This window comes from Talpa europaea, assembly GCF_964194135.1.
Source record: "Talpa europaea genome assembly, chromosome: 14".
NCBI classification, from domain to species: domain Eukaryota; kingdom Metazoa; phylum Chordata; class Mammalia; order Eulipotyphla; family Talpidae; genus Talpa; species Talpa europaea.
In genome coordinates this window covers 44,950,884-44,975,614 of record NC_140082.1, presented here as the reverse complement: position 1 = coordinate 44,975,614, position 24,731 = coordinate 44,950,884, and the positions used below count along the sequence as shown (strand labels likewise).

Sequence of the window (24,731 nt, the reverse complement as noted above, 5' to 3'; positions counted from 1 at the left end):
CACAGCTTGTGGGCTAATGCCCAGAATGCAGAGCACGGCAGAGGCCGCGCCCTCTCTGGCCCCTGCTTACCACTCTGGCCTGGTCCCAGTCTCTTCCCTTCTCCCCCACTCCCACCCGTGTTCCCTACTCCTGTGGCTCTGTATTTCTGTCTGTTTCTGAGCCTGCTGTGCCACTGCACAGTAGCATTTCCCCTGTCCCAGAATCCCTCTTTCTTTGCCAGATTCCTTCTCATTGTCCAAGACCCCTGACTCAATTGTCATTTCCTCTGTGAAGCTTGTTCTGGTATCCCCAGGCTCAGTTAGTTGTTTCTTTCTCTTTATTCCCAGAGACTTTTACTCATATCTATATTGTAGCTCTTAGTCCGTATTCTGATAACCTGGTTCAATAATTGGCTTTCTAACTAGACTGTGAGTTCTTAGAGAACAGAGATAATGACTTGCTCACTTTTATGTCCCCTGTTCCTCACCTTGTCCCGGCACATAGTAGGTGCTCAATACATGTTTGTTGAATTAAAAATACAGTTGTAAAAATCCTGAAAGATCAAGACAGTAACAAAGCAGGAAGACCAACTAAGAATGATCTTTAACATTTCTTAAATGTTAAAATTTAGCCATTCTTATGCTTACAATTAATAGATGTTCGTTGGGATTCCTTAATAAGTGAGTGGTAGTCCCACTGTTGCCTTTGAAAGCCAGTTTCTCTTGCCCTGCTGCACTCCTCACTGAGAATATCAAGAAGTAAGGAATGAATAATTTAAAAAAACTTCTTTCGCAAAACCATTTTTTGCACCTACCAAATACTAAATATTTATTGGGTGCCTACTATGTGCAAGGCATAGACATCTTTTGTAGTTTTCTGCTATGAAAAATTACCTAATCAGGTGTGAAACAATCTATCACACAAGTTCTAAAATCTTTCTTAGTAAAGTTATTACAGAGCATGATACTTAGTAGCTACTAAATTAAGTAAGATGCATCTTTTCCTTGGGAAATATGTAAAATGTCTTCCTAATTTTTTATTGTAGTAAATAGTCAAGTCATGATGCTACTACATTCAATACTGGTTTAAACCTAGGATGTTGATTCTAAAACAGAATAATACATCATATTAGTAGTTTTCAGTGAGAGTTCCCAGTGCACTATGTGTCCTAACGGCTTCTCTCTAAAGCGTAGTGCCCCTGCAGACCTGGGGACGTACTGGCACAACTCTGTCCCAAGTGCCCCCGACATTTAAGGCATCTATTTTGTTTTGTTTTACCTTGCTTTTTTCTTGTAGCAATTCTTCAGTTAATCTAGGAGCCCTTTTTGCTTGTTTTTAAAACAGTTTTACATTGGGCTTGCTATTTTGTTGGTTCGATTTTAAATGCTGCTACTTATAATCATTTTGAACTATTTCACACAACTATTAGGCTTACTTTAGTTTTCTAGGGATTTCGTTAGTTAAGGAAATGTTATTAGTATGAAGTTGATATCATTAGTATTCCAAGTCCTAATGGAATAGGTAGTGAGAAACTATTTTCCCACTTTGAAAGGGAGAACGTAAGGCTCTGTCTGTTACTGTTTGTAGTAATGCATTTGTTTGCTATAGAAATTAAAATCTCCTGCCTTATCTTTATTGTACGTTCTACCTCTCTCTTTTAATTTTTAAGTCCTTGTATTTATAAAAGAAAAAAATCACTCAGAGATCATGTATAATACATAATTAAGTCCTTTAGTGTTTTAAATGAAACTTAAAACTTATGCAAATGAAATAATTTTCTATATACTTTTTTTAGGAAGCTATTGAATCCTTCAAAGAAGCTTTGAAGCAAAAAGTTGATTTTATTGATGCATATAAAAGTTTGGGGCAGGCCTATAGGTAAGTAAAGTAATGGCTATTGGGATAGAAGTGAGGGTGTAGAGTTGGGGAGATAAGATGGCCTCATGTAATAGGGCTCTTCAAATAAATCTTTGAAGATTTATTTTATTTATTTATGCATGCAAGAGCTGGGGTATATATAGGCTAGAGATGCAGGGGATGGGGGTGAGAAGATTCATCAGAGACAGAGTGGGGGCAGAACAGGCAGATCTGCTGAAATACACTGCTGAGGGGAGCAGTGGGCGAGTCAGGAGAGGTCTGCTGTGCCATGTGGGTTAGCTCCCTGGCTGGGAATCTAATTCATGCTCAGTAGCTGCTGACAGCTTCATAGTGCCAAGACCCAACCCCTTGTGCCACCAGAGAGACCCTAACAGTGATCTTTGAAAAGATATTACATTCTGAGTGACATAGGCATGTGCATACTTGTTGAGATTCTCACTGGAATCTAGAAAGAGCTGCTTGTCAGGGGATATTCTGATGTATGTATCTTAAAACAACTTCAGTTCATTGAAGATTAGCCTTTCCAGGGTTATTGTTATCAATAGTGCCATTATAAGCTGTTGAGTTATAGATGATATTGATTTTTAGCCAGTAACTAAGGTTAATTCCCCAACCACTATGATCGGTTTGAGGAGTCCTAAAATAAAGGGATAGGAAAGTTACAATAATGATATAGCTCCTTCAGGAATGAGAAGTGCCTATTACCTGTCTTTCTGAATCTATGCATTGCCCTGACTGAAGAACTATTTTGACTTTTGACTCTAGATATTTGTTTACACTCTGACCTAAAGATGAGATGGTATGGCATGATGAAAGGGGCTCAGGATTTAGGAGTAAAGAGATTTGGTTCTAATTCTGGATTGCCTTTTCTACAATTGGGTATGCTTAGCTTCTCTGCACTTCTAAGTTCTCATTTTAAAAAATACAATAATGTACTTCCCTGGTGGCACAGGGGTTAAAGTCTCAGTGCTATCAAGCTATCAGCAGCCACTGTGGCATGAGTTTGATCCCCGGCCAGGGAGCTAACCCACATGGTATACCAGACCTCTCCTGTCTTGCCACTTCTCCCCTTAGCGGTGTGTTTCAGTAGATCCTTACTCTGTCTCTGGTGAATCCTCTTACCCACCTTCCCTCCTGCATCTCTGGCCTACTCCCCAGTTCTTGTATGCATAAATAAATAAAAATATATATCTAAAAAGTACAATAAAAATTAGAAAGAAAGTAACAGAAATTTCCTTCAAAACTCAGATATCTTATATGGGTAGGATTAAATTCAAGAATTTATCTGATGTAATATTTGGAGAAGTGCTTTCACTAACTTGAAGAAAGAAATGTTGGGTTTTGTTTTGAGTTTAAGGGATGTTATTTATCCTTCCTGCCCCACAGAATTGTTGAAAATATAAGTTGAAAACAGACTTGAAAGCACCTACTAAATAGTAAAGTGCTGTGTAAATGTAAGTGGGTGTTATATTTTTAAAAAATAATCATTATTTATAGAATATTATCATACTTGAAAGTATTTTCAAAATATTTTATCATATTTTGAAAGTATTAATATTGTAAAAATTTAATGTAAAAGAGGACTGGTCAGTAATAACCATTTCCACTATAAAATGATCACAATTCTAAATATGCTTCTTTTTTTTTTAGAATTTTAAATTGCATAATGATTTCTAAATTTTAAGGAACTTAAGTGATAAAAAGTAGAATTTTAAGCCTGTGCATTTGACTCAGAATAAATATCTGTATGAATGCAACCTCCCTACTTTCTTCCAAAGGAGAAGTATATGTTTCTTTCAATTAACACAATTTTCACAGAGTTTTTAGAAACACACAATGAATTGAAAGGGATTTAATGAGCATTTGCCTATGGAAATCAATAAATTAGTTTTCCCCAAAAGAATTTCAAGACTGCCTTGGTTATCCCATATTCTGATAAGATTAGAAAAAGTTAGTGGGATGTGATCTATCAAACATTACATAGCTGTAAGTGGTAAAATAAGAAAGAGAACACACTTATCAAAGTGTTCACATATTGAACCATAATCATAAGGATAACTTATTCTGCACATTTACTGAAATGTCAATCCTTTTTTTTCTTTTTTTTCATAATTGTTAAATACCTAGAGAGCTGGGCAATTTTGAAGCAGCCACTGAGAGCTTTCAAAAGGCACTATTGCTCAACCAAAATCATGTACAGACCCTCCAACTCCGAGGAATGATGCTTTATCACCATGGCAGCTTACAGGAAGCCCTTAAAAACTTCAAGGTGAGTATCTATAAGTGAGAGGCTATAACTGAAGTTCTTGGATTATTCTTCTGCCGGGAGGGAGAAGGGAGTAGGATCAAAACAGGGGTGGGAAGAAAACAAGAGACCATGGTGATAGTTCACAGGTGAATGGGTGGTGGGAATTTCATGGGGACTATAACTGAGATGAAAATGCATACATTGTACAATAATGAAAAATGATGTGAAAAAATATGTATACATAAAAAGTTTAGTGAAGCAAATGCTGGTGTGCGGAGGGTGGGTCAAAGAAGAAGAAACCAAAAACCATTGCCTAATTTACAGCGTATGTATTTGGTCTTAATTAAACAGAAGGGAAAACTTTTCTAATTTTAGATTAAAGAATAAAGCATTTTAAAATTTCATAAACTATGTTGATACTAATGCAATATTTTCTCCTTCCTGTCTCAGCGGTGCCTACAGCTTGAGCCTTATAACGAGGTGTGCCAGTATATGAAAGGACTTAGCCATGTTGCAATGGGACAGTTTTATGAAGGGATAAAAGCACAAACTAAAGTTATGCTGAATGATCCCCTCCCAGGTCAGAAGGCTAGCCCAGAGTATCTTAAAGTAAAATATCTGCGAGGTAAGTCAGAAAATGGCAGAATTTTTAAATTTTAATGTTCAGTGCTGTAGAAATCATAATGCTTGTCTGTCTTTTGTTCTGTAATAGACAGTTGAGTCTTGAAGAAGCCCCATAATGTGCCTGCGGTCACTCCCTGGTTAATGGTATCTGGCTTAGAGGTGGCATCCTTGTCTTCTACAGACCAATGCAGTGCTTTTTCTGCCACTTCCTATGTTTTCTTTCTACAGTTAATAAAATTTTTCCTTAAGTCAAAAAACCATTTTGAAAGAAGTATGACAGTCATCTGGGTTTTGCCACATCTCATCCAAAGATAGGAATGCAGGGAAGTTACCCTTCATGAGTCACCCTTTGATCTGTCATTATTTTGTATCAGAATTTAAGTGGGGATGAAGAAGAAAGCAATCTTTTGGTTATCCATTTATTAGTCATAGTCTTACCTTTCTCTGCCATACATACATAAAGATATTTTTTTTTCATATGAGATGCCTCATCTCTCCTTTGTTGTAGTTAATTTTAATAATACATTTTATTTAATTCAGCACATCACAATATTAGTTCACCATAAATTAATATGAAAACACCATTCATTACATAGTTTACGTTCTTTTTCATACTTAAGTCTGATATTGGTGTGTATTTTACACTTTCAGAACATCTCAATTTGGATGCTGAATTTTCATTGGAAATGCTTGATTCAGTTATAAATTATAAAATTTAATGTTGAAAAAAGATTCATATATGTAAGCTGTTCCAAATGTATATAAGTTTTCTGCTGAATTAACCACTTTTTAAATTTAATTCAAGTTAAATAAAGTCAGTTTCTTGGTCACATTAACTACATATTAAGTACAAAATAGCCAGGGGGTTAGGGTCTGCACATTGGATAGCACAGCCGTGTACTCTAAGTTACAATTCCTTTATTCCTGGTTTGGTAGGACTTGGATTTGCGATTTATAGTCTCAAGGATTGGGCACTCCACATCTCATTTCTTTCAACATTGTGTCTGTGGAGATAAACTGTAGTTGTTCAGTCAGTGGATGAAATTGTATATACAGCCAGTGGATCTATCACTTGACAGAATCAGATTCTTTCTGACGCTGAGCTTGAATTCTCAGACTCTGGAATTGAAATGTGAGATCTTTTGTGTAGTTCATGCGATGATTAACATTTTGCCAGAGTGAAAACAGATTGACTGGCTCTGTTGTAACAGATTGACTGTTGTAACTCAAGTTACCCTGGTTGTCATATAATATCTTATCATATAATGGTGATTTACCAAAATTGGAAGTCTCCATTATGAATTCTTAAATAACTGTTACATGTATTTGTATAGCAGTTAGTTATAAAAAATATTTCTTTAGCAGTACTTGGAAATGTCAAATCTCATTTCTTGTCTGCAGAGTATTCTCGATATCTCCATGCACACCTTGATACGCCCCTTACGGAATATAACATTGATGTGGATCTGCCTGGAAACTTTAAAGACCACTGGGCTAAAAATCTGCCTTTCCTCATAGAAGACTATGAAGAGCAGCCAGGATTGCAACCCCACATAAAGTAAGAAGATGACTTTTTTTCCTTTTTCAGGCTTCAGCTATAAATTCATCATGATATTTCTTGATCAACCAGTGACTATTCATATTTGTAATGAATTTGGTTTTGGATTTGATATGTCTGCAAATATTTAGTTTATAAAATTCCTTAAAACTTACCATTGAGTATCATTTTTCCTTCTAATCTGAATTTCCCTGCTAGCTTTGGGCCACTTTAAAACTTCAAATGTAGGGGCCTCCCCGGTGGCGCAGTGGTTGAGCGCTGGGTTGCGAAGCTGCCCGCAGCCTCTGCAGTGCCAGTTCGATCCCTGGCTGCTCCCTGGCCACCGGAGGAGGGTCCCACATGGCGCGCAGACCTCTCCTGCTGCCCGCTGCTCCCCTCAGCAGTGTACTTCGGTCCTTCTGCCTGCTCTGCTCCCTGCTCTGGCTCTGGTGAATTCTCTCACCCTCCCGTGCTTCTGACTGTACCCAGTGCTTGTATAAATAAATAAATAAAAATAAATCTTAAAAAAAAAAAAAAAAACAAACTTCAAATGTACACATACTTACTGACAGTTTTTGCTATGTGTTTTTTTTTAACTATGTTACTGTTAAGAGAAATTACGTTTGAAAGTTTGAGATCACAGAGCTGCATTACTACTGATGCAATACATTAAAATGGGTATGTCTAAAGGACTATGCCATTGAAAAACAGAATTTAAATTAATCCTGGGAGACTCAGCAATGCATTAAAAATTAGGAGACATATCTAAATATTAGCCTCTTTACTCTCTAAAAAGGAAAGAAAAGAGGGGTATTCAAACTAGAGTGGTAAATGAGAATCAAATTTAGAAGGAAGAAAATGTCCTGCATAAGTATCTAACAGCTGCTGTCATGGAGTGCCTTGAGGCACAGACAGATGAGCTTGCTGAACTTCAAAGGACTAACATGATTTCATAGTGGAGGCCTTCCTAGGATTTCAGCAGAAGCAAATCCTCCCTGTCAAGAAATTAGTGCCAATTTGGGCTCCATGTTCTCACAAACTAAGATCATAGTGTGAGAATCAAAAAGCAAGATCACCGAAATTATGTGCAAGTATCAACAGCAAAACAAGCAATAGACTTAGACCTACAAGTCCTTCAGATATTGGAATTGTTGAATACACATTCAAAAACAACTCCAAGTGAAATTATGATGGAGTTAGAAACATGAGCAAGAAATAGGAAATTATCAAAAATGACCAGAAATTGGGCCTCCCTGGTGGCGCAGGTGGTGGAGCGCAGTACTGTGGAGCTGTCCACAGCCTCTGCAGTGCTGGTTCGATCCCTGCCGGCCTCGGAGCAACCCACATGGTGAGCCAACTGCTCCTGTCTCGTCCGCTGCTCCCCTTAGCAGTTTATTTCGTTGGTCTGCCTGTTCTGTTCCCTGTTAGCTGTCTCTGGTGAATCCTCTCACCCTCCCTCGCATCTGGCCTATACCCCGGTTCTTGTATAAAAATAAATCTTAAAAAAAAAAAAAATGACCATAGATAAAAAAATAGAATCAAAACGTGAATATACAGAGAAATAAACAAGTATCATAGTAAGAGATTCTAATTTTTGATAACTCAAAAAAGCTAGTTAAGATTTAGTCTATTCAAACATTACAATTAAAAAACCTGACTAAATAGTCTACTATAAAACTGTGTACCCACTAATTAAAGAATACATAGTCTTTTCAAGTATACTTAGATCATTTACAAAGATTGACCACTGACTATGGATATTTCAAATATAAAGTAATTGGTGTCATATCTGACCACAGCATCTTTAAAAATATATATATGGGAAAAAAGTCCGCTTTATTTGGAAATTTAGAAGTATATGTATTGAAGTATGGATTAAGAATGAAATCACAGTAGTAATTTAATGTAATACCAGTATTTGTGGAATGCATTGAAACTGATAATACAAAAAATATTAATATCCTTAAGTACTACATTGGGAATAAAGCAAATAGATAAGGTGTAAGAATTAGGAAGTAGAGAAAATAGCAAAGAAAGCAGAAAGGAGGGGAAGTAAGTATAGAGAGAAATTAATGAAAACTGAATATATGACAAATTCACCAAAGTAAAACTTTTGTCTTTTATCACTAACAGAAATTTCTAGCGAGATTGATTTTTTTTTATTAAAAAAATTAAAAAATCTAAATTTAGTTAAAAAAACCTAAAAAGTATAAGCAACAAAGTTAAAAGGAGATAAAACCAAAGATTAGCAGATATTAAAATGCTGAGAATGCCAAGAAAATCTGTATGCAAATAATTTTTTTTTTTTTAATAAACCAGATCAGAAATAAATGGTCTGGTTCCTAGAAAGTCACAATTTACCAAATTGATTTGAGAAGAAATAAAATATCTGAGTAATTATGTAATTCTTTAAGATGCTTATTTGGTACTTTAAAATATTCCACTTATGATCACAAGATCATAAGTGGTACTTATGTGGTACTTTATAATGTGGTATAACATATAACTTTATATGTGGTACTTTAAAATGTATTTGGTACATTTTACTGAACGTATGTGGTACTTTAAAATGTATTTGGTACTTTAAAATATTCCACTTATGATCTTGTCATAAATGTCATGTCACTTTTCCCATAAAGCTCATAAGAAAATCTATAGAATATATTGTTTAGGGATATGTAGTTTACTAATGTATGTGGTACTTTAAAATGTATTTGGTACTTTAAAATATTCCACTTATGATCACAAGATCATACATTCAGTAAAATGTACCAAATACATTTTAAAGTACCACATACATTCAGTAAAATGATATTGCAGGGTGTCCCAGCAAACTTTCAAGAGAATAGAAGGTAATATTATCAAATTATTTTGCAGGCCCAATATAATGACAATACCAAAAACAGGCAAGGATTGTATAAAAAGGAAAAATAGAAGCCATTCTCACTTATAAGTATATATGTAAGAATGTAAGTATAGATGTAAGAATACTAAATAAAATATAGCCAACCAAGTTCTTCCATGCTTAAAAAAGGTAACATCGTATCATTGAGGACTTTTTGTAGGAATAGAAACATGTTTTAACTTTAGAAAATGTATAAATATATAGTACAACCTCACTTAAAGTTGTTGATAGGTTCTTGGAAACTGCTACTTTAAGCAGAACGAGGTATAATGAAACCAATTTTGCCATAGGCTAATTGATATAAAAGTTAGTTCCTCTGTGATATTTATGATAACAGAAACATCACCATACTTCTAAATAAAGACCCAAAACACTTCTAATATTAAACAATCTCTTGTATTCATTCATTCATTCATTTTCTGACCTGCTTCTTCCAGTTCAGGGTCACGTGTACTAGAGCCTGTCTTGTCAGCTCAGGGCACAGGGTGGAAGCCAACACTGGACAGGACTCGTTTCTGTTACAGGGCATACTCGCACAGGCTCACTCAGATTGCAATGGTGTAAACATGCCTGCTAACCTAACATAAAACTGGAAATCATCCCAAATGTCCATGAACACAAGAATGGATTCATGTGATACTGTGGGATATTATCTAGCAGTATAAGCAAATGACCTATATAACAGTGTGGCTTAATCTCAGAATATAACATGTAAAAGCAGCAAGTTAGTAAACTACATATCCCTAAACAATATATTCTATAGATTTTCTTATGAGCTTTATGGGAAAAGTGACATGACATTTGAGTTTACTGCCTAATGATGCCTTTCTCAGAAGGTATCCCAGATGTTCACACATGGAGAAGTTTGCAAAGCAAATATAGTCACAGGTGCCTTCTAAATTACCAACTAGTTAGCAGTGTTACCAACAAGCATGTGATGGTGGTTGTGCACATACATAAATAAATATTTGGTCTTAATTTGTGTGTGGTTGGGCGTGAAGCACTGAGGTAAATATTTAATGGTCACAGGTTTCTTGATTAATTTCCAGTGGAGAGAGTAGTTGTTTTTCAGGTGGCATTGCACTGCCAGTTGTCTGATGGAGAAGTCCTGATCACATATGTAATGTTTCTTTCAGAGATGTGTTACATCAGAATTTTGAGAGTTATAAGCCTGAAGTACAAGAACTGATTTGTGTAGCTGATCGTTTGGGATCATTAATGCAATACGAAACTCCTGGTTTCCTTCCGAACAAGAGGATACACAGAGGTATTCTGCAACTCTCTGAAAATGGAAATATTTCTGGCATAAGAACAAGACTTGTTAAATCATATTTAGATTTAAAAAAATTATTTTCTGTGCTTGCCCAAAATCTCAGTGTGATCACTTACTCTGAAAGAGGACCACATCCAGCCTGTGCTAGTGCACTGTTGCAATAGTGTAGATGTAGAATATAGTGTGGAATAGAAAATATACATCTTAAGTTACTACTGTCCTCGAGATAGCTGATCCACAGAAGCTGTTCCTTAACTTTAGAAGTGAGGGAAAATTTGAACCCCAAGTTGCTTCAGTGGGAGGCAGAGTTGGGGGAGACATCTTTGGTGGTATCTCTAGTTTCCTGTGATAGATTTTAGTTTTAGTAAGACCATCACAGCTGTAACAGTTCTCCTGGCTTATTAACTAGTCGACACTTGTGATTCTTTCTTTATGTAATGACTCTGGTGTTGTGACTGAGACTATAAAGTGAGTGAAAATTAGTCCCTCCAAATTGTACTTACAAACTCAGTTGGTTTCAATACTTTTTTCTTTTAGCCATGGGTTTGGCAGCATTGGAAGTCATGCAAGCTGTGCAACGTACATGGACCAACTCGAAGGTTCGCATGAATGGAAAAACACGACTAATGCAGTGGAGAGACATGTTCGATATCGCAGTGAAGTGGAGACGGTAACTAACTTTATATGAAAGTAAACTCTAATTCTTGTAAAGTAACATACGTCTCCTCTAGTTACAGGTTCAGTATCCTGTTTTGTTAACTAACAATAGGCCTTTTCAGTTGATGTTTCTTCTCTAAAGTTTGTCAAAAGTTGTTAGCATCATTCGACTTTGAAATACACTCAGTTAATATTTATGAAATAGGAATTATGTTTCCAAGCACATTTTTAAATGTAGCGTTTTAGCATTTTAAATGTAGTCTTTTTGAAAGAGTATCATTAACTCTGAATGAACTTGATTGAACTGATCCCTTTGAAGTGTATACCTGGCTAACCAGTCAATTTAGAGAAGGAATCACTGATTTCATTTTCATGAGAAAAACAAAACTCTCTAGTAGACCTGCACTGACTTCTTGCCTGGCCCAACTGGGATATCTATTTGGGATTTTCAGTTGGTGTTTCATATTTTTAGATATAATGGACAAAACAATTACTTTCTCCCACAATGGACAAAACAATTACTTTCTCCCACCTTTGCATAGACTTCTACACATTTTATTTTGAATGCTTTGAGCATTTCTAGATTTTATAAGGTCTTCATCTTTAACACATTCTATTTTTATAGGATTGCTGACCCAGACCAGCCAGTGCTATGGTTAGATCAAATGCCAGCACGAAGTCTGAGCAGAGGTTTCAACAATCACATTAATTTAATCAGGTATTTACCTGTGTGCATCTTTTATATTTTCATAGGAATTTATTCTAAATAGACAGGTCATGGAGACGATGAGAAACCCAGTGCTTCTTTCTTGGTGACTTTCTTGGTGACTTTCTTGGTGACAAGGGATACATAGACCAGTTTGGCCCCTGCAGGGTCCCATATGTATTCCTTTCAGCTAGCTCAGTTGCAGAAAGAAATGGAGTACTGCCATGCTCCTTCTCCAGGCTCTCCTCTTTGATGCAGAGTGCAATTGAAGGGTACATTGCCAGATTTTTGCCTAGGAAGTCAGTCTTTAAAAGGTTCTAAACATCACAGAAATTAATGAGATGGAGAACATTGCATTTTCCATAGTATCCTGATGCTGTGTCATGACTCAAAAATTCCTTGACAAATCTGTTGTGATAGGGGAGGGTCTCCTCTCTCACTCCCCACACACAAAGGGTTTGGATTAATAACACTGGGCACTTAGCTGCTGTCCTGGAAGTACAAACCAGGTTAACTGAAGAGCTGGTTTTGTCCAGCGACTCTGCAAGTTTGGGTCGGGGTAAGGCTCTCCCTCCTCAGTCCTCTCTTCTTGTGCTTAGCTACCTTCTAAATAAACAGTTAGTATCAGAGAATATCAGCTTCAGGGGACTCACTGAATTTCATTTTACATTTTATAAATGTGCTGGTATCACATCTAAAATGTTTCTGATCCAGAAGCCTGAATTAAGAAAATATTACTCTATACAGCTTTGATATTTAAATTTAATGGAAATGTCATTTATATATTTATTTTTATTTGTAAAAATACATTTCTTTTTCCTTTTGACTTGTATGTTCCTATTTCTAATAGAAATAGGACATTTGTCAATAGACTCAACTAGCTTTAATTGAGGGCCACTGTCAGTGTACTATGCTGCATCATGGTGATATAGAAGTGAAATACAGTTCCTCACTTCATGGTGTAGCAAGAGAGACCAGTGGACTTCTATATATGTGTCAAATATAATGTGGTTGTGTGTGCAGACATAAAAAATGAGTGCCTAGACTAGCCTTCAGGTGCTGCCTGTGTTATTTGGAAAGATAAGAAGCAGAGAGAGGCAGATGAGGCATGGACCTTTAAGTGAGTCAGGCATGGTCAGGAGAGGATGACTAATTCATGATGACTGATGATTAGTTTGCAATTAAGAGAGTATTAGGAGTCGAGGCTGGAAAGACAGGCAGAGACAAAAATATAAATAACTTTGTAGTCTATGCTGAAGCTGTTTTTCTTCTTCCTGAAGATGATAGAGGGCTATTCAGAGGCTGTAAGCTGAAATGGACGTGAACAGATTTAATTCAGATGATCATCTTGGCTGTAGGTGGCAGATAGGTTAGAGAGGAGCAGCAACCCTGGAGGCAAGGGAAGGGGTTAGAACATTGCATAATAATTCAGGTAAACAAGTACCAGAGATGGAAAGCTTTGTGGAAGTGAACTAGACAGGAAGAGATGGATATTGAGGAGGCAGAGTCATGAGCACCGGTGGTAGATTAGAAATAGGGGAGAGCATGAGATGACAAGGAAGCCATCCAATTGCTGCCTCACATCAGTGGCTGTCTCAGTAGTTCAGGTAGCAACAGGACAAAAAAATAGGTGGACATGTTTGGAGATAGGAGCTGCCGGAGAAGTGGGAGTCAATACTTCTTGGACAATATGAACATGAGGTTGGCCATGCCCTTGGGCAATCCAGGGCGTGGTGTCTAGGGAGGATCTGATGTGCACATGTTGTTAGCACATGTAAGGCAGTTAAAAGTATCTGTTAGCATAGGAAGTTTTGGGAGAGAGTTTTAAAAATGGGGGTGAGGGGTAGTGAAGCTATTTAGAGTGGGTAGAGGAGATGAAAACTGCTAGTTGGCTAGACAGTAAGAAAGAATGTTAGCAGATAATGCTGCTGAGGAACCAAGTAGGAGGGAAAGGCATGTGACCAAAAAAGTAAAGCAATCCATAGAGGAAATTAGCATAGAAGTCTGAATCTTCTTTAAGTACTTGAGGATTTTTCTTCCCACTTTGGCTTCTCTGTTTGAATTTGGTGCCTTTTCTATCAAAATCATCAAGAGCTGATAGTCGTGCAAAGATATTTCTTTGCTTCCGCCGTTCATTGATCACAAACAAGTGGATTTCCCAAACATTTTTCTATATTATTCTCACTTATTACTCATTTGAATGAATTTTTAAATTAGATGTTATTTGGAACATATGCCTCTGTAATTCATATTTTTTTTTTCTTTCAGGGGTCAGGTGATTAACATGAGATACCTGGAATATTTCGAGAAAATTCTTCATTTTATTAAAGATAGGATTCTTGTTTATCATGGGTAATCCTTCAGTTTTCTTTTTCATAGTAATGTAGAGATTTCATATATTTTATTTTAGTTATAGTTATGAAGCTTGAAAACTAGGCCTGTTGACACATTAAGCAAAATATATCAAATTTTAACAGAATGTTTAGAATCATAAAACTCTTCATAACCACTTATCAACTTTTGTTTCAGTAGCTTCACAAATTCCATGGATCTCATCTGAGTTTTTAATCTAATACACAATGTTATGACTTCTCTAGTCTCTCCTGAAAAGCAGAATGTTTTGTTGCATTTCTTTATCAGGGATTTCAACCTTAATATTCATTGTCCTATAATTCAAAGGTAGTATGACATAGATACAACATTGGTATGAAAACTTAGCAGGATACTTCTATTTGAGCAACTTTAGAAAGAAAAAAACATTGACTTCTAATCAGAATTTGTAGGGGAATCAAGGTTTTATGACTAAACCCAGACCCATCAGTGTACCACAAACGCTGGCTGTCACCTCGGTCTTTTTGTCCCTGTTTCACTTTTAGATGGGCTACTATCTATTTTTGAAATTTTCATTGATAGCCCCAAACTCATTAGGATTAAACCACCCTACTATTTAGGAATCTTAGTTGTGACCCATTTTTAATATTGAACTACTCATAATGAAGAATGATTTATAAAATAATTACTACAACTGTATTAATTTTAGTTGCTGTCTCTCTCTTTTTTAAAGAGCTAATAATCCTAAAGGATTGTTGGAAGTTAGAGAAGCTCTGGAAAAGGTACACAAAGTAGAAGACCTTCTTCCAATTATGAAGGTAAATTTGTCATCAAAATCACTGTAGGTATTTTTTTTTAGATTTATTTATTTATACAAGAACCAGGGTATAGGCCAGATGTGCGGGAGGGTAAGAGGATTCACCAGAGACAGAGCTGGGAACAGAACAGGCAGACTGACGAAATATGCTGCTGAGGGGAGCAGTGGGCGCGACAGGAGAGATGCGCCACGCCATGTGGGATCCTCGCCAGCAGGCTGGCGTTGAACTGGCACTGCAGAGGCTGCAGACAGCTTCACAGTACAGCCCTCAACCACCTGCGTCACCAGGGGAGGCCCACTGTAGGTATTTTTAAAGGGGATAAAAGCTACAGCACTTTAAAAAGAAAAACTCTCAATTGTTAAATACATGCTTATTAATATCATGCTGTATGTGTTTTAAAATGTATAAGCATACTGCTTGAAAACACTAATACAAATACACTGAGTATTAACTAAAATAAAATAAAGTGCCCACCCACAACACCCCTGCCCCATGACAGAGTGACTCTTCATAAAACAAGTAAAATAAAGCAAAATAAAATAAAACAACAAAAGCAAGTCTGTAAGAAATAGCTGATTAAGAGGAAAGAAAAATCAAGGTAGGTAGGAAATGTAGGAACAACAGTGACAGGTTTCAAATATGACATTAGTAATTCTTCGTCTACTGAAAGACTGAGATCTCAGATTGGTTCTTAGAACTTTAGCTCTAGTCTATCTTTTTTAAAAAAAAGTTTATTTTATTTATGCATACAAGAGCCGGGGGATAGGCCAGAGTTGCAGTGGGGGGTTAGGGGAGAAGGAGGTGAGAGGATTCACCACAGACAGGGTGGGGAGCAGAACAGGCAGATCTACTGAAATACACTGCAGAGGGGAGCAGCGGTCGAGTCAGGAGAAGTCTGCTGCACTATGTATGTATCTCCCTGGCTGGGGATCGAACTTGTGCTGCAGTGGCTACTGATAGCTTCATAGTGCTGAGACTTGCACCACAAGGGAGGCGCTGTATTCTATTTTAAAGGCGATACCTACAACAAAGTGATATTTCATTTGAAAGGGGAAAGAATAGCAAGCAGATCTAAGAAAGGAAAAGTAGGTGTAGCAATATTAGGAACATTTGAATTCAAAACAAGGGACACTTCAGGGGAGTTAGAATATACCTCAGCTTCCCTCCTTCTTGTCAAAAATATTTTAAACAAAGCACTGACTTCTGCAACTATGTTCCTACTCATCACTCCTGAGGGCTGTTCTTAGCTTTGTGTAGCTACTGAAACAGACTTCTCTGATCTGCAGAGTTGGAGTGTGTGCTGGTGTGAAATTCCCCAGTTGACAAATATAATTCTGAATACTTTTCAGAAGAAACATCACGCTATACTTTGAGCACTTTCAGAAACATAAGGTGCTTTTTGAGTTCCGGGATATTGGGTACAGCTCTTCTGCTAAGAACCTGAGTTGCTGCCACTTGATCTGAACATGAGAGAGAGCGCCAAAGGGAGCTCTTAAAAGCAGGCTGCTGAGGACAGCCTAGGAGCCCTTTCTGCTGAGGTTCTCCGTGGTTTCTAGCAGCGGGACAGGGAGAGGGTTGGGGTTGGCATTGGAGCATGGGCATAGACAGAGGCACCCCCATCTACTCCCCCACCCCGTGACAGAGTGACTCTGAGCCCCCTTTTCAAAACAGGGGAGGGAGTCACTGCTTAAAGTAGCTGCTGAGGGTGTTACAATGAATGATACTCCAGTAACATGAAATTTCTTTTTCCCTGAAAGCAGTTTAATACTAAAACAAAGGATGGATTTACTGTGAACACCAAAGTTCCCAGCCTCAAAGATCAAGGGAAGGAATATGATGGATTTACAATTACTATCACAGGCGACAAGTATGTATGCTTCCTGCATGTGGGTGTGAAGGGTCAGGATGTGTATGTTTCACATGTGCCCTGGGAGGGTCAGCTTTATCGTGAAATGAAATCTGTCAGGATCCAGTTGTGACACTTGAAGGATGACACCAGGAGATAATATTTTCTGTCTAAATCCAAATAATTATCCAGATATTTAGTGTCCAGTGTGGTTTGTGGAATGCATTCTTCTGGGTTCTCCCAAGTTCATCATGGGGAAGATTTCTACTAATAAAATGAAAAAAAGATGAAAGATTAGGAAATTGAAAGTCATTTTAAATTTTTTACTGCAAGTTTTAATGTATTTCATGGGTAGTGCAATCTTACGATGGACTATATAAAGACTAAAAACAATTTTCTTTAGAAACTGAGATTATACTATGCATATTGTTTTCTAACCTGTTTCTTTTCTACCTTTATCTTTACTTTATCTTAAACAATTTCCCATATCCTATTCTTACAAGCATTTTTAATAGCTGCATAGTATTCCCTCTGTAGGTTCTGCCGTAGGTTCTCCTGTTTTTTTTTTTTCTTTTCTGTTATTGACTAATTTAGGTGCTTCCCATTTTTCTCACTTTATAAATAGCGCTGCAGTGCTAGTTCAGCTGTACAGCTTATTCCTTGAGGTTACTTCCTACTCCCACATGTGGTCTCTGTCACTCCCACCCTGATTTTTAAGACCCATGTTCAGGCTGCTTCATCCATGAAGCATTCCCTGTTTCTCCCATGTCTTCCAAATAAGATCTGGTGTCCCTCTTTTGAACCCAGATGAACTGTGTTATGGCCCGAAGCATGGTCTCGTAATTTGTGTCCTTGTTTCTCCCTCCCTTCCTCAATAAAGGCAGCAGCTGGGCTTTATTCTTCTTTTGTGGGTTTTAAGAACTATGCTCAGCATTTTGCTGCTGGCATCATAATAAATACCTGTTGTATCAAATGTATAGCCTCCATAGAGCCTCATGTGCAGCTAAGTATGCAGCAGAAGCTTAAAAAGACAAAAAATAGCAAAGTATCCAAACTTTCTCTCCATACACAGTTCTTACCTCTGATCTTCAATCATAACAGAATGGCTAATAAGATATTGATAAGGCATTTAAGGTCATTCTTTACTATGTGTTGGTTCCTTCTGTATTAGCTTAAGTTCATATAATGAGTACATATGGTTAGACTGAGAAAAATATATGTTATGAAAAAATTGCACACTTAAACATACCTCATCTGCCTTTAGAAAAGCAGGATACATTTTAGACATATTTTGTGCCACATCAGCATGCTTTTTTCTAAAAGATTTATTTTTTTATGCATACAAGAACTGGGGTTTAGGCCAGAGGTGTGGGGAAAGGATTCACCAGAGACAGAATGGGGAATAGAACAGGCAGACTGACTAAAGTACACTGCTGAGTGGAGCAGCAGGCGAGTCAGGAGAGGTCTACACCATGTGGATAGCTCCCTGGCTGACAGGGAATGGAACTCATGCTACAGAGGCTGTGGATAGCTTCACAGTGCTGTGTTTAACCCCTTGCACCACCCACATCAGCATGCTTTTTAATTCCTTTTAACTTTCTGTGTGGGCTTCTTTGAATTGTATAATACATGCCTTTAACATGTGATCTTTTATACCTAGGGTTGGCAATATACTATTTTCTGTGGAAACTCAAACCACAGAAGAAAGAACACAATTATATCATGCTGAAATAGATGCACTTTATAAAGATCTAACAGCAAAAGGAAAAGTACTCATTCTTTCATCAGAATTTGGGGTAGGTTTTTGTTTTTATTTTATCCATGCTTCCTATGATTCCTTTGTAAACCTTTAAAAGCCTCTACCCTTTTATTGGGACAGTGCAACTTGGGCTTGAAATCAGCTTTAATTTACCTATAAATAACTCTTCTTTATATCCTTTGGAAAACAATTTCCGTTTTTAGTAAATGCGGGTTATGGGAAGTGAGGACTGCTTACGCACTGTGCTCTCTTATCATAAGTCTGGACTTTGTCAAGATTTAAGTGGAAAAGTTGGTTCATGATGAAACTGGTTTACGCTGCTCTTAGTGGCCTTTCCTGTCTGTGAGTCCTTCCTCTGTTGCCCTCCTTGACTCAAGAAGTGCCCCTCTGTGGCTGCAGCTGCCATTGGGCCAATAGTATGGTGGGCACTTTATCCATCTGTGGAATGGCCCATGGCCCTTGAAATGTCACTTTATTTTTCTAGTGTTTAGTCAGTTAATACAAACACACACACACACACACATTTAGTGAAGCATCTAGATTTTTATACATAAGTAAGCATATTTAGCACCTATCCTTGGTTGGGAGGGTGCTTTTTGTTCTTTTGGGGTTGTGAGGCTTGTAGTTGGAGAAAGCAGGTTTGGTATTACAACGTGCTTTGTTTTATTGTAACTCAGTGTATATTTTGACATTTCAACTTACATTAAAGATTAGTGAAATGTAAGTTTATCAGAAAAGGTTGTAACTTAAAAAAATATCTGGGGAGCTTCCTGCCCACCCGTAACTATGCAGGTCCCTCTCTTTTTTCTTTCTCCTTTGACTAATAAACCAGTTCTTTTAAAAATAAATAAAAAATATCTGGGGAACTGTTGCTGTAAAGTGAATTGTATAAATGCTACAAAAGCACATAAAAATATTTAACAATGTAGAAAGTAATGTTTTGTAGGCAAGGAATTGAAATTATCCTTTTCCTGATAGGTTTCTTATGTGTCTTGTTACCTAACAAAAAACTAGTTTATATATAATCTGGTATTTAAGTTCATGAACTTGTGTCTTTTCTTTTTAGGAGGCTGATGCCGTTTGTAACTTAATCTTATCCTTAGTTTACTACTTTTATAATTTAATGCCACTCTCTAGAGGATCCAGGTGAGTAATATCCTATAATTTTAAAGTTTTTAGATTGAAAGACACATTTTTTTTTTTGCTTAGTCTTACGGATGTAGATTCAAAATTAATATATGCAATGGCAAGAAACACCCTTATTTTCAAAATCCCCTCCAAGATTTTCTCCTTGATCTGCCACATCTTTCAAAGAATTATGATAGTTCTCATAGAATATGCTTAAATTTTACGTGGCAGGGGTTCATTCATTCAACAAAAATGTGCTGACATACAGTATGTACATTGTGCTCATTGTATTTTAATTCAGAGATGTGTGTCCAAACTGTTACCCTACCCTCTTCTACTCTGTCCCCCAATTTTTGGGCATTCATTGACGTGTAGTTCTAATGTTTTATACTTTTGAATCACCAGTTTTATACTTTTGAATCTGATACCATTTTTATTTTTTAAAATAAATTCCTGTGAAATATGTCCATCAGTTTTTTAAAGCAAAAGATTTATCTGTAGGTTTTCTCTTTATCCTCTTTTACCTAGTACTTTGCTTAGTAAATTATGTACATGGCATATGCTGTTGCTAGCCTATGTTTATTATTTTTTTAAATATTTATTTATATTTTACATCATTGTTCATTTTTGTACAATGTTTGATCCTCCTGTCAGGTGTAGTCCCTGTAAAATTCCCACCAACAAGTCACCCCTAAACCATCACCATCTTGTGTTCTTCCCACCCCTGTCTCCGATTTATGGTTGCCTGCTAGTTTTGTCTTTTTTTTTTTTTTCCTAATCCCTTATTTGGTTCCCCTATATTCCTCTGTAAGTGAAACCATCAGATATTTTCTTGCTAGCCTATGTTTAAATTTAAGGTGTTTTGGCCAAAATAATATACTTGAATCTTAATCTTTAATATTTAGAAAGTGAACTTCCTAAATGAGGTAGTCATTTTTGTTATAATGTTAGAAAGACATTGAGACAATATAGGAATATAAATATTGTAATATCAGTTGTGCCCACTGAATATATGTTGTGCATAAGACATACGTGCACCCCCTTTTATCAACCATTTACTCACTGTGCAAATACACTACAAGTTACCATTCATCTTCATAGCTGATCTTTGGCTCATGTGTGACATAAGAAAGAAGTACAGGGGCCTCCCCAGTGGCGCAGCGGTTGAGCGCTGGGTTGCGAAGCTACCCGCAGCCTCTGCAGCGCCGGTTCGATCCCCGGCTGCTCCCCGGCCACCAGAGGAGGGTCCCACATGGCGCGCAGACCTCTCCTGCCGCCCGCTGCTCCCCTCAGCAGTGTACTTCAGTCCTCCTGTCTGCTCTGCTCCCCGCTCTGGCTCTGGTGAATTCTCTCACCCTCCCGCGCTTCTGACTGTACCCAGTGCTTGCTTGAATAAATAAAAAATAAAAAAAAAAAAAAAGTTTAAAAAAAAAAAAAAGAAAGAAGTACAGCCTCCAGTCATCTTCCACTTGGTCTCTGTATTTATTTTTTAAGATTTATTTATTTTTATTTATGTATATAAGAACTGGGGTCTAGGCCAGAGGTCTGGGGGTGAGAGGGCTCTCCAGAGACAGAGTGGGGAGCAGAACAGGCAGATCTACTGAAACACGTTGCTGAGGGGAGCAGCAGGCAGGATGGGAAAGGGTTAACTATCTGGCCATGTGGGTTAGCTCTCTGGCCAGGGATCTAACTCAGGCTGTAGTGACTGGTGATAACTTAATAGTGCCAGATTTAACCCCTGCGCCACCAGGGAGACCAGTCTCTATATTTATTAATTCCCAAAGTACTATTGATTCTGCCTCCTAAACCTCTATTCTCTACTTGTGCTCACAGCGACTGCCAGATTTTAGCCCCTTGTCATCTCTTACCACAGCCTTTTTAACTAGTCTCCCTACTTCCAGACTTTGCTTCTTCCCCTATCTGTGCCCTATAATTCTTTATACCAAGTGCAAACTTGATGTCATCTTGCCCAGTGCCAGTCTCTGTCCTTCTGTGGTTTACTCTGGCTTCATCACTTCTCTCTTTTATCTACCCTTTCTCTACCTCATGAAACCTTTCAGGGGTCCTCCAGTTGACCTTCTCCATCACACCTCCCTGCCTTTTATCTTTTATATCTGCACTTTTTTTTCCCTCCTTGCCTTCACCGCTTCCTTTCCTTCAGCCCAGGTCTTGATGCTGCTGCACACATGTCTGTGGCCTCTGTGGGGTCTTCCCTGGTAGGTGACCCCCAGGATTGACCCAGTTTCTTTAGTGTTACTCATTGTACTTGGAAACTCTCTCTGCCAGTGCTCACGCTGTCTCTCTCCTCAGCCAGACACAAGCCTTTCTTAGCTGTCTTCGCCATGGGGTGCTTGTGTGGGGCATGCTGTCAGTGTGCAGTAACTATCAGAAGCACAAGTGAGTTATTTGTATGTTCAGACCAATCTGCTAGGACTTTCTGAGAATGTGTTCTGCTTTTCTGTTTGGGGGCCTTATAAAATTAATATGTTTCTATTTACAATATATTTTGTACATGCATTTAAAAACCAAGCCTCATGAATTTGTAGAAATACAAGTAGGCACATATCTAAGTCATATTTCACATGAATAGAAATACCAAGAGGGAAAAAATCCCTGAAGAAACACTTTTTACCACAGAAAAAGAATATTTTTGCTCACATTTACTCAAATCAGTAAATAATTTTGCAATTAGTATATATATTTTGAAGCAAGTGAAAATATTATGTTTAATGCTCAAGATATTCCTAAAAAAGAATCATCTTTTATGCTGGTAAGTCCATGGTGAGTTTTAACATGACAACTGTGTGTAGACTTGGGCTGATTGGTAATTATTCTTTATTTAAATAGTGTAATAGCTTACTCGGTGATCGTGGGAGCACTGATGGCAAGTGGAAAAGAAGTGGCAGGAAAAATTCCCAAAGGGAAGGTATGTTGCAGCTGGAGAGGTAAATGGTTGTGTGTTGAAATCCCAATCTGTGGATTAAGTGTTTGTATTAAACAGATCTCAAAGTGAGCCCTTCTCCTCCATATTTAATCACATTCCTAACTTTCTGTCCCTTTCAGTTAGTCGACTTTGAAGCTATGACAGCCCCTGGTTCAGAGGCCTTTAGCAAAATAGCTAAAAGCTGGATGAACTTGAAAAGGTAACTATTTGATGGGTTCAACAAAAGGATACTACTATTAAAGAGGGAGGAGCTACATGCTTTGTGAAGCTCCGTAAACTTGAATTGTGCACATTTTTATGAGTTGTTTTTATACAGTGCATTTAATCTGCTTTTTCAAAGTTAAAATGTTTGGGTCTTAAGAGTGAGTGTGTAGATAAAAATGAATAATGAATAAAAATTATCAGGAAACTGGTTTGTGAAAGAGAAGTTACAAATGTCTTATTTATATAAGCAGATTTTTGTTTCTTTGGGCTAATTTCCTCTTTATGCCATACTTTTATTCAGTATGCAGGAGAGAATTTTAAAACTCTGAGCTGAATTCATTTTAGACTTATTCCAAGTGTTCAGCTGTGCTTTTACTGCACGCTGTACTGTGAGAAGGTGGTACTTTATTGGAATGGAGGTGAGCATTACCATGTGACTCAGTAAAATATTAGCCAGGTATGATCCTGAGTCACCTTGTGACACACTACAGAGGAGTGTATAAATATGGGATGAAATTAAATTCACTGATACATAAGAGCTAGCAAAGAATAAGCAGATTGCCCTGTTTCTTCTTATTTCTTCTTGCTCCTCCTCCATGCTTTTTGTATCATAACCATCTCCAATTTTGCCTTTCACATCTATTTGACAGCCAGCCACTCTAAAGATTGCTGGGTAATTTATGCTCTGTTTAAACCTGAGAAATTTATGTCTGTAGTACACACTCTTGTTCAATTTATAAATATTCTGATAACTTTGTGTGAAATTTTCTAACAGTTATACCTTGTCTCAATATATTCTTGTTTCAGGTTGACTGGTTTGCACACATTTTGGTAATAATGACCATAAGGCCAAAGATCTTGCTTCTGACCTTACATAATTTTACAGTGTTCATCCTTCAACAATTCTTTGTGCAAAGAATAACAACACTGCCCTACACGTAGAGTTACAGTTTCACAGTGTACTGTGGCATACTTACAGTTGTGGTAGTCTTGGGCTAAGAATGTGGCCCCTATTGTTATGGGTAAGGAAAGTGGGGCTTAGAGAAATGACTAAAACTAGTGAGAAGTGAGGCTAGACCTGAAATTTGTATCCTCTGTGAGTCCACATTCAGCATGCACCCAGCAGGAAATGTGTGTGTTACAGTTACTGAGTAAGCAGCATTTTTCCTTCCCCCGCTCTGGTTGAACTTTAGAGCAACTCATCATCTGAATCTGCTGAGCTACCCGTCCCCAGCTGCAGAAGGATCTGTTATGTTCACAGCTCCTCGCAGCTTTCCTAATACAGGCTGATGTCACATATGTGGGGTGGGTAGAAAGTGGTTATAATAATAGGAATAAATGTAATGTAAGTTTGTGTTTTTTGTAAAATTGTGTTAATTTTCTGTCTGTTTTTCCTTTTCAGTATTTCACCTTCTTATAAGACCCTTCCATCAGTGTCAGAGACGTTCCCAACGTTAAGATCGATGATCGAGGTGCTAAACACTGACTCCTCTCCACGTTGTCTTAAGAAACTCTAGTTATGCTGTGGTATTTATACAAGTAAAGGGCCGGACCTCTTGCTTAAGTTATTTTTTAAACATGGAATTGTAAAAGAAATTAGGTCCTTTATTACTTTTGATACCAATTTTTGATAGGAATTGAATACTTGAATCATTTTCTTTACTTTTCTGAACCATGACAAAAATCATGAAAGAAGGTTTTTTGTTTTTTGTTTTTTTTTTTTCGGGGGAAAAAGCTATTTGTCTGGGAGGAAAACTGTATGTATTAGCCAATGGTCTGTTGGTTTCCACTTCACAAAGGCCTACAGTTCCTTCCTTACAGCAAAAAAGTTTACTTCAAAAACCAAAAAGTAGTAATTAAAAGGAAGAAAACCAGCAGTAAAACAGGAGTGTC

At 37.3% G+C, this 24,731-nt stretch overlaps 1 protein-coding gene across 10 annotated transcripts in view; it reads left to right on the top strand.

Moving 5' to 3' along the window:
* The window catches only part of TTC13 (tetratricopeptide repeat domain 13), a gene marked incomplete at its 5' end in the record, with an annotated part of 63,671 nt that extends 39,210 nt beyond the window's left edge, over positions 1–24,461 (top strand). For 5 of the 10 annotated variants that reach the window (XM_084254165.1, XM_084254172.1, XM_084254168.1 and 2 more), the window contains 15 exons: positions 1,776–1,858; positions 3,986–4,127; positions 4,557–4,731; positions 6,132–6,288; positions 10,309–10,439; positions 10,983–11,115; positions 11,728–11,820; positions 14,077–14,160; positions 14,873–14,957; positions 16,715–16,824; positions 18,464–18,599; positions 19,629–19,708; positions 22,538–22,616; positions 22,754–22,833; positions 24,241–24,461. In XM_084254165.1, coding sequence (XP_084110291.1) covers positions 1,776–1,858; positions 3,986–4,127; positions 4,557–4,731; positions 6,132–6,288; positions 10,309–10,439; positions 10,983–11,115; positions 11,728–11,820; positions 14,077–14,160; positions 14,873–14,957; positions 16,715–16,824; positions 18,464–18,599; positions 19,629–19,708; positions 22,538–22,616; positions 22,754–22,833; positions 24,241–24,355 — 1,683 coding nt within the window. In that variant the 3' untranslated portion in view covers positions 24,356–24,461. The remainder of the gene's footprint in view (positions 1–1,775; positions 1,859–3,985; positions 4,128–4,556; positions 4,732–6,131; positions 6,289–10,308; positions 10,440–10,982; positions 11,116–11,727; positions 11,821–14,076; positions 14,161–14,872; positions 14,958–16,714; positions 16,825–18,463; positions 18,600–19,628; positions 19,709–22,537; positions 22,617–22,753; positions 22,834–24,240) is intronic. The other 5 variants (XM_084254173.1, XM_084254169.1, XM_084254167.1 and 2 more) reach the window with 1 other exon arrangement.
* Positions 24,462–24,731: the final 270 nt, after the last annotated feature.